Below are 16,160 nucleotides of genomic sequence, written 5' to 3' on the forward strand. Positions count from 1 at the left end.
CTATGGTGTTGCAAACCTAGCATAGCGCAGTTCTTTCTTCTTTTTTGTCTATATATAAATGTAAGAGACATTGACCTTATTTTTATACAGTAAAAGAAATTTGGTGAGATCAATCACAGCTCACTGGATAATACAGTGCACTACTTTATTATTTGACGCTGAAACGTATCAAACCAAAAGGCACAAAAATAACTCTTATTTACACACCTTTAAAAGGAAGAAACACCTTTAAAAAAGACACTTGAACAATGTTTGGAATGAAGCATTTTCTCCTCAACTACGGTAAAAGCTGACAACCGACGTTGTCTTCTACTACTACGTCAACCGAGGGAACTTGAAGCAGCGATTTTGACTATAACGCTCGTCAAACGTGGAAACTGGTTAAGAATATCAGCCACGAGCAACTGGACGAAGCATCCCAGTGTGAAGACTTTCAGGTAGTCAGGCGGATGCCTCCGGAACAACAGGAGCGCTGCGGAAGAACCAATCAGCCGAGTTAGACCAGTTGCCGAACATTACGTAGTGAGAAATATCTGCTGAGTATGTAAATTTTAATAAAAAAAAAAAAAAATTCGGGAATGCAGGATTACAGATAGATACCAGTAACAATAGAAAGCGCCAATACTAAGACATGGATACCACCAAGCTTTACTTTTGTATCCAAATACCGTACTTCTCTATATCATCCCTATTTGAGACTGGGGCACCACGTAAACATAAATAAATAATGCTGTTACAACAGACAAAGAATGTGTGACAAATGCAAGAAATTTGCGAATGTCAGTGTCAGAGGCGGCCATTTTGCTATTTGCTGGCGACTGAAAATGTCATAGGTGCTCAGGTAATGACCAATCAAAAATCACATGCCCAATCTCCGAAAAGAAGTGAGCCGTGATTGGTCGTTACCTGCGCAACTGATATCATAGACCGTTGACAGCTAATCCAAAATGGCCGCCACCTTATACGGATTCTAAAAAGGAGCATTCTGCTGTTTGATTCATATTCCAGGAATGAAATCAGAATGCTTTGTTTAACTAGTCTCACATATTTTGTAACTATTTCCCTCTCTAATGGCTTCTCAATTCATTCTTTTTATTACGTAATTAAAACCAGCATTTATTTCCTTTTGCGTGGGCTCAAATCACTCTTTACCTCATTGTACAAGATGTACCGAAAAAAAAAAAGGCTACCTGAGGTTCTCCCCCGTCGAGGCATCCTCACGAGGCTCCTGCTTGTTCTCCTCAGTGCTCTGATCTCCTTCGCCCGCATTATCTACACGGTCGAAGCACAGACAAGCTCAGACGTCCAAAAACCGCAGGAAAAACGAGCACACGGGAGCATGTGATGACACATGTCTTAGCCCCAGTACTTGAGGAGATCATTCCAATTTTCCGGCCATTGGCCGCGCCCTCGCCTGAGAAAGGAATCTTTTCACGGCGGAAAAGGATAAATCCGATGGTACGAGGCGCTCAAGCTCAGGATGTGGTGTGTCCTCCCACCCCGCCACTACCCTCTTCTCAGGAAATCCTGTGACCTAATGAAAGGGGGATGTAGGATGCAGATCTAAAACGCGGTTCTCAGGATGCTTTGACTCGTCGGGTCTGAATGACTACCGATGTTACGCACGACCTCGATTAACTCGGCCTGGATCTTTTTGACGTGATGCCGTTCTGTGTATTCACATTAAGTACCGGGGGGGGGGGGGGGGGGGGTGCTCACTCACACGCAATCATAAAATTACGCAAAAGGTGAACATTAAGACCCTTGTATGGATTCTTTCCGATTTTGTCACATTCATAGCTAAGCATATGAATCAATTCTAACGTTAAGTCTTGTGTTTTATTTCAAGACGGATGTATGATGGTGCCATTATTTTTAACGAGCAGGCTGGAGGCTGAGTGAACGCAACCCTTTGACGTACATAAAATGTGTGTGGTACAGTGGAAACCGCCACACTTCACAAGTGCTTCTTCTTTGGCTTTCTTACATTACTGACTTTCTTTTGTGACGCTAACAGGAAGGTACCAGTGAGGATGAAAAGCAAGCGATCCATGGACGAGAATTCTCGTCTTTTAGAATAGTAATAAGGGTAATATATTTCTCATCAAACACCTTTTTTTATGAAGAGTGGCTGACACCCTTGACTAATGTTTTCCTAATATAAGCCAATTGAGTACTGTAGTGCTAACTGTTACCATTTGATGGCAGTGTTTCCACATTTACAACACAGCTACTGCATTACCTACCGCAATTCTAACTGAAGAATGGAAGTCAATCTTTCATATAGCAGCACACTTATTTACATATAAATAACACACAATTCTTTTGGCCTTGAAAGTTGAGTGAAAATGCGAAATTTACCGGCCCTCTAGAGTTCTCTTTTTCCAATATCGCTTGGCACTGAAAGAGTTAGAGAGGTCCCATTTGTGTCAGTCATTTGGAATTGGGTCAGGTTGCAATGCTAGGACAATAGAACAAAAAAAAAACGGTGCAAACACGTTTAATTGAAAGGCTGCTGAGACGAGGCGAAAATTGCTTCTTTAGTGTTTGAAAGCGTGAAAACAGAAAATAGTTTTCGATCAATCACTTTTTTGTCCAAGTAATTAGAAGTAGTTTATTGATTCTTTCAATGTGAAATAGTGTATTTGGATTTCACTTTGTGTGGGGGTGGTCTGGAATGTAACAGGTTTAATTGACTTATGGCCTATTCATTTGTGTCCACTGTTGTGCCTATTTTGTTTCAGCAAGACAGCAAAATGAATGGCATGCTACCAAAACACGAGACCTCACCAAAACGACCAGGATATACTCTACTGAGCACAAGTCAAAAGAAATGGAAGACCAATGTCTAAAATAGTGCCACCTACCCGCGCCCGTGTTGTTTTCTTGCACTTGCTCGGCTTTCCTCAGCGTGCCTTTCTTGGCTTCTTCGTGCTGCCGCTGCTCGGCTAAGGACCTGTTGAGCACCTTGCTGAGCATGCACTCGCCCTCGCCCACCAGGAACATGCTCTTGAACTTGTTGTACAACATGGTGGCTTTGTCCATCACGTCCTGGCTGGCTTTGAACCTGCGGATCTGGAATACGGCAAACGTGACGCGGGAAGTTGGGAAACTTGGGATTTTTGAGGGGAAGGCGACTTGCCTTCTTCAGTGTGGCGATGAGCTCGCTTTGCTTCTGCAGGTGCTGAGTTGTCACCTGAAGGGTGCTGATCTCATCCAGAGCGTCCAGGCACTTTTTCACATCCTACGCAAATACGCACAGTTACCATTCATCAAAGCCAATATGAGGGGAGAATCTCCGGTACGTTCAGGTGTCATCTTCTCACGAAGTTTTGTCTCTGTTTTTGTTTCTGTCTATTCATCCAGCACATTGTGAAACATTAACACAAACAGTGGTTCTGTTTATGGAACGATGAAAAATGAAGACCTCAAAATAATATCAAAAACTGGCCCGTGTGACACCTCTTGATTGAAATACTTGGAAAAATAGGCAAGAAGAACTCACGGGGTTGTCTATCTTCAATGATATCTTGATTTCACTGTGCAGACGGTGGAGCTTCACATCTGTGGAGATTTCTGCGAAGGAAGATGAACCCGCTTCAATGGTGGCGTTCATGGATTTCCAAAAAGAACAAAAATGCGTTTCATGGAAAAGGATGTTTAGGGGTTCCATCACTATTGTCTCATTGTGCCACTTGGTCATGTTTGAAGTTTTGCGGGATTAGCGTGGTCTATTATTCCATCTCCTGATTTTGCTGATTAAGGAAACATCTAATCATTCATCCATTTTCTGTAGCTGCTTATCCTCATTAGGGTCACAGACCTGCTGGTGCCAATCCCAGCTGTTTGCAGGTAATAAGTAGGGGACGCCCTGAACTGGTTGCCAGCCAATGGCAGGGCACACCAAGACGAACAACCATTAACGCATCCAATCACAACTAAGGACAATTTTGAGTGTCCAATACACCTGCCATGCCTGTTTTTGTAATGCTGGAGAACGCCAGAGCCCGGAGAGAACCCACAGAGGCTCGGGGAGAACATGCAAACACCACGCAGGAAGGCTGGAGTGGGAAGGATTTGGACTCGGGTCTCCTGACTGTGTGACGGACATTCTAACCACTCTTTCACCGAGCCACCCCGATTAAGTAAACACTTCGAAGGAAAAACACGGTCGTGAGAAGTTCGCTCTGTTGATGACCTCACCCTTTTTCTTCGGCCCGGAGCGTTCTTCAGTTTTCTTCGGGTCATCTTTGCTTGATCTGTTTGGAGGTTGGAACGAGAACGACAAAAATTAAAAATCATGCCTTAACCCTAGGAAGGAGCCAAATACACTAAAATGTCACAGCAACTAAAAATGTGATGGAAATATTCATGTTAAATATCGATTGCTCAAAGGGTTATCACACTTCACGTTGATGCTAACTTTGGACAGGAAAGCCATGAGACTTATGTGATGTTCATGTGCACAAATGCATGCATGGTCTCTACTTTTGTGTAAGCACTTACTCATCTTTACGCCGGCGTCCATCCTTGTCCATATCTGCATTTTGATGTTTTTTCTTGCCTTTGTTTTTCTGAGTTAAAAAAACCAAAACAAAACTCTTGTTAGCATGTCTCCGGAAACATTTCACACTCTCATTTGTTCACAGAATTGAGTGTGAGGGTAAATGGTTGTTTATCTATAGCGGATATAAAAGGTCTACACACCCTCCAAAATTGACATGACCTGTAAATTCTACGATGCATTTGAGGCTTTCATTGAATCCTTTCAAGAGGGGCGATAAGTGTTACTCAAATGTGGTTGCACAAGTGTGTGTCCTTTTTTGTATCTGGAAATTTGGCTATGTTCAGAACCTAAAGAAAGTTCATGTTGTTGGAGGCTTTTTCTGATATCCTTTGTGCTCTGTCAAGGCTATTATCGTTCATTTTAATTCTGGAAAAATATTTATCTCATTTGTTTGAGGTACAAAAACGTAGCACATACTTCAAGATCATCTGTACAAGTTGGTTGGTGACCACACTCACCTCATCGTCATCCGAGGCACCTGAGGAGTTGCCGTCTTTGGACTGCTTTTTCTTCTTGGCCTCTTTCTCTTTCCCTTCGCCATCCTTGTCCTTGATGTCCTCCTTTCTTCGTTTGTCCTCCTCGTTGCTCTTGGACTTGTCTTCTGCTGCCCTCTTCCTCTTTTTATCAGACTCAGCGGTGTCTCTGAGGGGCAAGGAAGCTTATTTTTTTCTATTTTTTGGGACATGTCTACGTATATTTGTGTGGCTTTACATTTCACATCCTGAACCTGACCGGTCCTGATGCTGCAACAAAAAGGTTTCATTTTTGGGCTTCCTGCCTCGTCGTTTGATGCCCTCCCCGCCTGAAAAAAAAACCAGACGTGAATAGTTACTGTTACATCATATGGAAAATTATGGGATGGGCATGGACAATTCCAAGCTTACCTGCAGGAATACCTGGACTGTTGGAACGAGCTTCCGTTGACTCAGCCTCCTGATCATCCTCATTCTGAGTCAAAACCACAATATTACATTTCAGTCTCTTTCAAATATGATATCATGTGTTCCTGAAACTCCTAGAGAGCTCATTAAATCAAAATCGACCTTTCGTTTTCGCCCTCTTTTAGGTTTAGGTGCTTCTGCCCGGACTGGGTCCTGTGAAGTGACAGTTGTAGTCAGTCCTTAAGTTGAATTCAAATTTGAAATGCATTTAAGCTGTAGTGAATTTTAGCAAAACACATTGCAGTATGAAATCTTGAAACCAACTTGCCTCATTTCTTTTGCTCTTGCACTACAGCAACATCTTGTGGTAAAATTAGGACCTGCATGCTTTTCAAGCTTGACCTGGCAGATCGGATTGCGTGTGTTTGTGTGTGTTCCTGTACCGTTGTACTCGTCAGAACCGGTTAGAGATTTCAGCCGAAATATTGAGGACATTTTAGAGACGTGAGGACATTTGGCCCGGTCCTCGCTTGTTCAGACCTCTTTTTGAAGGTCAAGACTTGCTTTTAGAATAGCGGTTTGAATTGGGTTAGGGTAAGGTTTAGGCAATCATTTCTGATGGTTAAGGTTAGGGGCTAGGAGATGCATTACTCTACGTCAATTTATTAGTATAGCCGTACAAACATGTGTTGTGTGTGTAATTTTTTTTGGACGAGTCGGTTTTCCTCTGAGGGTACAATTTTGTTATTAAAAAAAAAGGTATATCGAACTGTTCAATGCGCTGAAGAATTCTAAACAGTAACACAGAATTAAGATTCAAGTATAACTGTATATCTAAAAACTATATAATTTCAATGGGTTCAAGGTTTATAAGGAACAAGACAAATTCAATTCCTATCCAACATAATTATTCCAAAAACTATTATTACTGTAGAGTATTCCCATTTTTGAGTGTTTATGACTGTTACTGAAGGTAAAATAAATATCAAAGATATCTTAAATATAAGAAAAATTAAAGTCTGGACATACCTTTAAACTCAAAAGCATGAAAAGTGTAATCATACTTTTTACTGGAGTTGTGTAATATAATTCAGAACATGTCAGTGGGCAAAAATTCATGAAATACATTTGAAGAAAGCCCATTTAAAATGCTCAGATGCAAATGAAAAAAGCAAAGTAACGGTGGAAATGAAACATGCGGTGCGGGACATGTCAAAAAAGTTTTAAACATGATGCAAATCAGAAAGCAGCGACTGAAGCCCGCATAAGAAGCCATGCAGGAGATGAAATTAACAACCACAATGACAACAAAAAGCACAGACGCCGTCCAGATTTTTATCTTCATTTTCAAACAACAAGGTGACCTCTGTCTGGGACGCTTGAAATATCAGTGGCATTCATAATTTAAAAATGCTGATTAGTGAAAGAAAATGCTGAAGCCTGACCACCATATAAAACCAACCATGCGCCCCCCCACCCCAATCTACACCTCCCAGCATGCAAAGTACGTACATCCTGTTTCTGAGGACCCTGCTCAGTGATCATAGGCCCTTCTTCCTCCTCCTCCTCCACCTCCACCTGCTCTGCCTCACTTCCTGGAACCTGAAAGGTTAGAGTTGGGGTGTTCCATTTTGTGGAACCTCAAAATTAGAGAGTGCGGGTTGCCTTTTGTGAAACCTCATAATTAGCGGACCTGTAATTCGATATATGTAAACAGTAAGTGGAAAGGTGACAGTGGTGTTTAAAAATATATATATATATTTTTACTTTTAAGATTTGGGTAAAAGCTTCAGGATACAGCACCAGCATTCAAGAAACTTATAACAATAACCCCGGGGATGGAACTTCTTGTAAGGCAAATGAACTGGTGCATACAACTAAAATATTGTATTGTAAAAATGTTGATTCTGTGACCGCAACAATGTTAAGAAAATCCTAATTTAAGCCACATAGGGGGAAAGTCAACTTCATTTTTTTTTAATGCTAATCACATGCATGGCAGGTGTATTGGTCACTATAAATAAACTATAAATTGGTCACTTAAATTACGGAAGTTAATGAAATTAAGCAAGGTGCTATTGTGCCTTTTACATTGCGTCAATTCATTTATACACTTGCGATATGCCAAGATTATTTAAGGGCAGTAGTGTTTTACTGTTTTCATACTTTGCCAAACTCATTCTTTAAAAATAAAACCCTAACTCACATTACCATTGGAGTGTTTTTTATGTTTTCGATGGATATGATTTGACCCAGGGAAAATCTAATTCCAATGGGACCAAACTACTTTGAAATCAGAACATATCGGATTTCAACCAATCAAAAAAGGCAGCAAAAACAGACAAGAAGCTGTGATGAAGCACTAGCTGTGTCGGTGACATCGAGCGGATGACTTGAGAAGTAGGTTTGGTTAAAGAAAAAAAAAAAACCCTTACTTTTGATGACGGCGTTTCCTTATCATTTGACTCATCCTCACCCTCTTGACCAGCATCTGAGTCTTTCTCGGACAAAGATTCCGGACAAACCGGCTAAATAAAGGCAAGACGATAACATGAGATGTACAGGAAAGTATCTTTTTTTGTTAAAGTTTAGCATAGCATTGCAGAATGCAAACCTTGGGTGCCGTCAGCTCCACTTTGGGGTTGTTCTCAATTTCCCATAATCCTTCGTTGAAGCCCTTCCTCTTGTTGGGTTTGGCATATTTTTCCTTGTTGGGTTGGTATGGAAAGATGTCTTTGGGGCCAAGAAAGGCACTGTTGGGACAATTGTGCAAATTGAGTGATCGGCCCAGTTTTGAAAATGTCTTCCCATTCTTAAGTAACGGTGGGACTAATTTACATAAACAACACAGAGAATTTGTACACTACCAGCCACGATTGGCAATGATCCAGAATTAACAATTTTAAGTGCCAAAATTTGATGTATGAAGAGCGCCATCACAAAGTGAAAATCCTTTGTTGTCATCACTCACGTTTCGTGGGTACCGAAGAAGAAAATGGGTAACTTGATGTTGGATGGCTTCACAGCGCCGTCGGGGACTTCATCTATCTGTCAGGGGGGATGAAATCGATTAAGGGAATTGATTGTAATTTTTAGGAACATTTGAGAATTTCATAGTGACGTACAATTTCACTTCTGTATGATCAAAGCTAAGTGAGCTTTAATTGCCGTAGTTGAGTGCACATTCGCTTCATTTATAAAATATTTCTATGTAAGCTTTCTAAGTGTTAGCAGGGCGCGTGTTGATGAGATAATATGCAAAACCAACGTCCCATCCCGTAAAGTATTCTCTGCACTGCAGTTGTGTCAGTTATATACTTACTCTTGCAGGCCAGTGGGGATATCCCTTCATTTTGGCGAAAATCAGATCGCCAGGTTTCCAATCTCCGGCCATATCTGTTGAAAACAAAATAAGAGAAAGAAACGTCAAGCTTCCAGCCACTCAAATATTAATACTGACAACACATGATCATGTGTGGGTGCCCCTCCCCCTGACCACCATCTCCTTTCCCCCATTCATTCCCACACGTTTAGCGTTCAAAGTACAATAATAATTATAATACAAACGAGAGCAAGAAGTCATGTGACTAAAATATTAAGTTTGCCATCACGTGCGCGGTAGCACCGAACGTCAACAAACGTGCTAGCAGCTAGCTAACAGGAGCTTGTTCGTTATGAATGCTGTAGCCGCAACAGAAATATCGTGTGTCGACCGACTGAGTCGCGTGGGCAATATTATGGCAGTATTTATAAGATGGTTGTTTACTTGACAGTCGCTGTGGCGTATCGTTTTCCTCTCAAAAAAAATAAAATTAAGAAAATGCTCCTTTTCCGCACACAATCCGAACCACGTTTGCCCCTCCCGCGCCCGACGTCATCCGGCAGTACCACTACGACGTACAATACAAGGGGGATGCAATTTTCAAAAAATACTTCGCTGAGATTAACACTTCTTGCTCTGAACCATTTTGATCCAATTTCATATTTTATAATGATAAAAATGATAATATTTGTAATTATTTCACATGGATGGTTTATTTTCATACGTGTAAATATCAATGACAAAAAATGGACTCCCCGTTCCAAACAGATAAGAGTGGTTATGATGGCTATCGTTGCCTAGAAACTTGTATAAGCCATGCTATGATGTCATTAACAGGAATGTCATATAACGTCCACAGCCATAAATTAACCACCCGAGAATGCCTTGCTTTGCTTGAGGACATGATGAGTACACTTACACGCCATATTGGACCGGGACTCATCGACTGTATTTTAAATGCATATTGCATTTATATTCAAAGTGATTTAGTGACCTCAAGTGGTAAAATGAGGAACTCCACACGTAACATAAAATTATCTATCTACATAAATTATCTATCTACATAAATTATCTATCTACATAAATTATCTATCTACATAAATTATCTATCTATCTATCTATCTATCTATCTATCTATCTATCTGATTTTCGCTAAATTAAATCCATGTTAATAGATTGCATTCTTAAACTTAACTCCAACTGTCCAGTGAAATCGTGCCGCTGATTTATTTACAATGGATTATTAAAAGAATTCGGTTGCATAAATCCCCACTGAAGGCCAAACACATAATTTCTAATTTAAAAAAAATCCAGTATTACGACTTTTAATATAACTGACATTCTATATTTGGCAAGCTGCAAAAATTCAGTCTATTTATCAAGAAATCTTGCCATGGTGTTAATGAACATACTGACCTGTCTTGTGACTACTTTATCATTCTCCAATGGCTTCTCCCTAACACGTCCGAAGACTTGCCAGCAGTAAAATGGGGAAAGATGCCAATCCATGTGTATGACACACACACAAACACACACGTTAAACACACGCCGGCTCAAGGACGCCATCGCTCATTCAAGTCCATGAAAGGTGCCCTTCAACACAGGAGTGCTTCTCTGGTCCAGAATCAATGATTTTAGAAAGTTATGGATTTTTTTTTAGTCTCAATATTTAGGTCGACAACTTTAAACACATTTTTTTTAACAGACCCTCATAAAAATGTAACCAAATCTATGTTATGCACAGGAGTTATGTGAGCAGAGTATAGTGAATTCTAAATATGGACCAAAAAAATATGAAGTTAAATGTGCTATCCAGTGTTAGAATTCATGTTTTTTTTGGTTTGCTTTTCCCCACCCGGATATTTTGAGACTATAATAAATTCTATAGAGTGAAACGTGCTCTCCAGTGTCATAAAGTTTGGTCTCGGTTCATCACATCACATCACAGGATTAAAAGGAGTAAACAGGAGTAAAAAATAGACATCTATATTTTTTTTTTCACAACAGACACCGAGACTAATTATTAGTAGTGAATTAGTCCGATAATAATCGATGTAACATTTTTTTTAGGTAATTTTTAGACAACATTCATCTTCTATGTAAAATTCTAAAAAGCAGGAACTCCCATTAGAATATTTTAAAAAGTGAAATAAGAACAGGTAAATAACCTTTTCCCCATAGCTATCAACACGATTAACATACTGGAAATAAAATTGCACCCTATGAGAGAGCTCTTTATTCTATTTATTGTTTATATTTTTTTTTTGGTATGCACTAATCGGAGCAATTTTTTTGTATCCAAATGATACAATAATGATAAAGGTATTCTATTCTATTCTATTCTATTCTATTCTATTCTATTCTATTCTATTCTATTGGGTCCTGCAGTAAATTAAGTTATCCAAAATTTCCTAATAACACAAAATGTTAAAATTTCATTTACCTTTGTTTTATTTTCAAAAACAGAAAGTGCAGTGTACCCAGGATCAGCACAATCGCCTATAGAGTTACCGGAAATTTTAAATAAATTGTTCTGTTTTTCAAACAGATTTTTCAAAAGGGCCAATGCGATATTTGTCAAAATGCCAAATATCATTCCAGTAAACAAAGACTATCAAATCACAATTCAAATCAGAGACTTGCATTAGAAAGCGTATTTGGAGCGACCCTTGTTTTAAAAAAAAATGTTCCTGCTATTGAAATCACAGGAGGTGTTCTGACAGCTTTTGACGTCTCTTCATCAAATGAATGCTCTCTTCGGCATGATGGCCAGAGGGCAGCGGCCAAACCTGGAGAAGGGGAAAAAGTATCTTCCCAGCGTGAGAGCGAGGTCGCGGCAAAGAAGCTTTAACAAATGAAGGCCTTTTGTGAGACTCTCGGGAGACAGAGTGGGCCGGGATGTTGTGCCAACGCCTCGTCTGTCGGGGTGAAGGATACGCGCTCAGTCATACGCGTCGTACACACTGTCATCCCCTTGTCTGAGCAGGACCCCCGCCAAGCTGGCTGGGCTCCAACACGGAAGGTCTCTCACCCGGCAGGCTGGGCAAGGGGGGGGGGGGGCGCCTCGGTATTATTCTTGGACCTACCGGACCCCCGTCCCGGCCTCCGCGTCTCCCTTAACCCCCTCTCCGGGAATGAAGACAAGCGTCCTTCAAGTATCACCGGCATCCTTCATTGTCTTTAACCAAGGCGCGGTATGTATGGAGGCCTAATTGCTGGCGTACATCACAAGAGGCTACAGGTGCAGAGGAAAGCGTCCAGCACCATCTGCAGAGCGTTATTCTTATCATGTGACAAATGTACATACTCAAATATGCTTCCGAAGCTCGATCTTTGGTAAAAGAGCACAATAACCCCTAAAACAAAATCATGGCCGAAGAACCAAGGTTGAGTCGGAGCCCGGAGTCGTTCCCTATTTCCGTTTTTGGATTTTTTTCTTCCACATTCTGTTGTTTTGGTGTTTTAGACAAGGGAAGGCACAGTCCTAGTTGGGTGATAACCAAGTGTTCATGCGATGTAAAACTTTGATACATCGTCACCATCTGGGTGAAATTTCAGCTCCCTAGTGGCTTCTTTCACTTTGATGTGAAATGCCTTGTGACAAAATAGCGCTCAAGAGTTAACCATGAGTTCTCAATTCTTTTTGAATGAGTTCCTGACACACACCAAAATAATAGTTAATGGCCGACGGTGAACTCTATCTAAACGATGTTATCCAAATACCGCATCAAACTTTGGAAAGCTTTTTTTTTTAATTGAAACAATTTACTTTGACATCCTAAACTTCTTGACATACATTCGCCACTGGCAGAACTCTGGGAGTTTTTTTTATCTGCTTTTGGTTATAAATCCATCCATCTCGTGTCTGTCGTACGAGCTAGCTTGCGTGAAGCTAACGTAAAAAAAAAAGTTCTTCTGCGGTCCAGTGTCCAAATTGGTGGAATACTGGTTAAAGAACATACCCAAGACTAAAATTTCTGAGACTGAACGGTAAAATTTGCTAAAATTACCGTGCTAATCTTGAGATTTTATTGTTTCCTGCTCAGACTCAAGACACCCAATGCTTGGTGGGGGTCACTTTGCGTTTCTCTTGATGTTTCGGTCTTGGTTGGTATAGTCTTGTCTGCAACAAACCAGTCATTGCCGGGTCATAGTCACAATCAAGTCATAGAAGCTGCAGTGTGTGAGATTTTCCGAAGGAGGCGTCCAAGAGCTTCTGACGGGATGGGAGGAGGCGAGAGGAAGAGGGATGGGCAGCCAAAAGGAAAGACAGGAGCCAGTCAGGCCCTCGGACAGCAGGTGAGTGCACGAATGCAACGGGATGACAGATGCTTCTGTCAGAGTTCCGACCGTCGCCGCTTTGTGGGATCTGCGCAGATGCCCAGAGAAACCCCCCTCCCCTTCCGAGCACCACCTTCCTCCCCGGCCTTCCGTTCCTGTCAACGGGCCACGAAGAGGAGCTAACAAGACAGGAGCGCTCCCTCTCAGCGGTCAAGTGACCGTGTTGGCACTCCGGTGATGGAGAGGGCCCCGAGTCCGGACCCGAGGCTTTGAGGGGTTATAAATGCGGGGGTCATCACGCGAGGACAGCGGAAGGGCTCTCGCTCGACGGGGCCGCGGCGGCCAGCTGAGGCGCGGGGGTCCGCGGCAGTCGCACCCGTGAGGAAAGCAGATGTTTTTGCTCGGGGGCGAGCCAAGTTTGCCAAGCAACCTTCAGCTGCTTGGAGGTCAGCTGTTTAATAAGGGGCGGGTACCGGGCGCGGGACATTTCAGAGGCAAACGCTTCAACTTTGATACGACAACGTATTAATTACCGCGCTGGCGCATAGGGGCAGAGGGTTGTAGTGGAACATACCACCCCACTGCCCCGTAGCTTCCATCAGGCTGACGTAAGCCAAGGATTGTTGGCAGAAGTGCCATTGTCCTAGCACTGACCCTCAACCTGATCTTTGTCCTGCAATACAACTGCTACCTTTTGAGTCCAACAAGGTTCTTCTGTTTCGGATTCTCCAACCTTTATGTCAAAAACCGCGATGTCAAAAATAACCCAAAGTAGTTGAGATTGCTGAGCAAAGGAAAACCCATAAGGGAAGGAGCTGTCGCTGGGTTAATTGTACCGAGAGCTTGGAGTTGGAAGATCGATGGGATGAAGAGGTAAAAAAACAAAGCTGGCCAAGTCCGGAGCAAGCGCTTCCGCATTTTTGTCGTGTGCTTTATGACGCGATGCTTTGAAAAAACCATGGACGGAGCACTGACGTCCATTGATTGAGGGTAGTACAAGTTCAGTCCCTGTTTTCTTACGAGGCTTCACACCGCAAAGCACTCGCCAAAAATGCAGACGCTCGCCAGAGGAGGGTGTTTGTCAACGACGTCGCACTTGGCTGATAAATACTTATAAGTTAAAGAAACCAAGAAATGAGCTACCAGGTCGTGCTTAAAAATAATATACCTGTAAATTTTATTTGACATAACATTTTAAGTGGAAGAAACTTTTCCCTGTCAACGGTTACCACTGCAGGTGCACGCTTAGCTTGGCCTTTATTCAAAATGTCCTTCCTGATTATTATTTGTGAAGCAAAGCTTTTTGAATTTAGTATTTAACTCCTGGTGGCTCAGTGGCTGACTGGTTAACACATCCGTCCCACATATCAAAAGTCATGAGTTAAAATCCACTCTCTGGCTTTCCTGTGTGGTATTTGCATGTCCCCGTGCCTGCTGTTATGTCAGGTATCCTTTCACATAATAAAAAGTTCATGTTTTTCAAATGTAGGCGTAAAATGGTCCGTAGATGTGAGTGGAGGTTTGTCCATTTTATGTGATTGGGAGGTGACCAGTTCGGGGTGACGCTCGCCTCTCTAAGTTACGTAACGGTGGCTGCCAATAGAGAGGCTCAAAATCCACTTCCCCAAGTTCAATCAACCAATCAGCGTTCTCCAGCACAACACGAGTGTTCCACTTTGGGAAACGAGGATCCAGAAGTGTCAAGTACACAAATTCGTAGGGTAAACTCAACAAGTTTTTAACTTCTAGGGAACAGTTTAGAGAACAATCCATTTCGGTTACCAGTGCCCAAAGTAAGGTCCATCAAAGTAGGCTTTGATAGGTTTTGGGGTAGAACATCCACATCAAACACCTTGAGGATTAAATAGAGCTAAAAGAAGCCAGCAGTCATTTTTTACTAGGCCTCACATCCCAATACTTCCATTTCCCAAACATTTTAGGCACTTGATAATAAAGTTCATCAGTTTTCCGATAGACTCATAATCATAATTTGTCTGATATTGTTGAAAAACAATCAGGCCGTCTCCAAAGGACACGATGTGAATCGGCGAGAGAGCACGAAATCGCACCATTAGTTTCATCATGGCGCCACTGCGATTGCAAAAAAAAAAAAAAAAAAGTGATCCCAGGACTTTATCACTTCCCAGCTCGATGAGTTAAGAAGGAAGTTTCACCCCCTCTCAACCTCAGCATCGATTTCCGAGAGAGTGGGAGATCTGGGGATTACGTCGATGAAGACCCGGCTTACTGGGCCTTTTTTTGTATTTGGCAAAAAGATGGGGGAGACAAAATCTAGGGCTTACGGCCATGGCACCCAAACGGGGGAACTTGAAAGCGGCGGCGGGATGGGAAGCTGGGAGAGAAGGTGTCTCATTTAGGAGTGGTAAAGTTGGACGAAAGGGGGGCACAGGGAAATTCTTTAAGTAAACCGCAGAGGCCCCAACAATCGTCAGGAATTGAGACGTTTTTAAACCTTTAACGGGGGACTGTGATCAAAGCCGCCGCCGATCCTCGCTGAAAGCGGAACCGGAGGGAGCGGGGGAGGGATTGCGGGGAGGGATCACGGCAGGTTGAAAACGTAAAATCAGCACATTAGCTTTTAGAAGGGGCGTCGGAAAACAGGATGATCGGAGGGGATCGCGGGACCCGTGGGGAGCCCGGCAAGGATCAGCCGTGTTTTTGAGCTGAGCGTGGAGAATCGGGCCACTGTTGTGGAGAGAGCATCCCCAATCAACTGTGTGGTGAATGCACCTGGGGCCTGTGAGGCGCAATTCCCAGAAAAAAACGCGCACATTAATGTGAATTTTTCCTCACCCCGGTCGGTATATTTTAATTTCAACATGTGTTGAAAATCAAATCAAAATGACTAACACAGGTAAAGCAGAGAAACAGCGAGAATTTAGACCTTTTTTGAAATTGAGAGCTACTTTGGTTCTGAGCAATACGAATGGCCACCAGTTTACACCAATCATGTTAATGATTTCCCACAATAATGAACTCATTCATTCCCAAAGATGCATTTTGATGTTTTAAGAGGTCAAACATTTAATCCCATTGACTTACTACTTTTTAATATTTTCTTGATTTTTTTGTTTTTTTGTTTTAATAA

General features: G+C 42.0%; 1 protein-coding gene across 5 annotated transcripts; it reads right to left on the reverse strand.

The window, feature by feature from the left end:
• Window positions 1-113: 113 nt before the first annotated feature.
• On the reverse strand, window positions 114-10,239 carry psip1a (PC4 and SFRS1 interacting protein 1a). Of its 5 annotated transcripts, none has more exons than XM_088419309.1 (17): window positions 10,187-10,239; window positions 8,771-8,844; window positions 8,420-8,496; window positions 8,063-8,201; window positions 7,884-7,976; window positions 6,961-7,050; window positions 5,611-5,661; window positions 5,452-5,515; window positions 5,279-5,369; window positions 5,026-5,209; window positions 4,507-4,574; window positions 4,204-4,259; window positions 3,506-3,576; window positions 3,143-3,244; window positions 2,868-3,075; window positions 1,191-1,272; window positions 114-472 (listed from the first exon to the last, which is right to left on the reverse strand). In XM_088419309.1, the coding sequence occupies exons 2-17, from the start codon at window positions 8,840-8,842 to the stop codon at window positions 442-444; spliced, it is 1,479 nt and encodes a 492-aa protein (XP_088275435.1). In that variant the 5' UTR covers window positions 8,843-8,844; window positions 10,187-10,239; the 3' UTR covers window positions 114-441. The 5 variants fall into 5 exon arrangements, with proteins under 5 accessions (XP_088275435.1, XP_088275434.1, XP_088275437.1 ...); XM_088419308.1 differs by lacking the exon at window positions 10,187-10,239 and adding an exon at window positions 9,215-9,324; XM_088419311.1 differs by lacking the exons at window positions 6,961-7,050; window positions 10,187-10,239 and adding an exon at window positions 9,215-9,324.
• Between the last annotated feature and the right edge of the window lie 5,921 nt (window positions 10,240-16,160).

The sequence above is a fragment of the Hippichthys cyanospilos genome, chromosome 7 (genome assembly GCF_059441005.1).
Source record: "Hippichthys cyanospilos isolate Australia breed blue-spotted pipefish chromosome 7, RoL_Hcya_1.0, whole genome shotgun sequence".
Taxonomy (NCBI): Eukaryota; Metazoa; Chordata; class Actinopteri; order Syngnathiformes; family Syngnathidae; genus Hippichthys; species Hippichthys cyanospilos.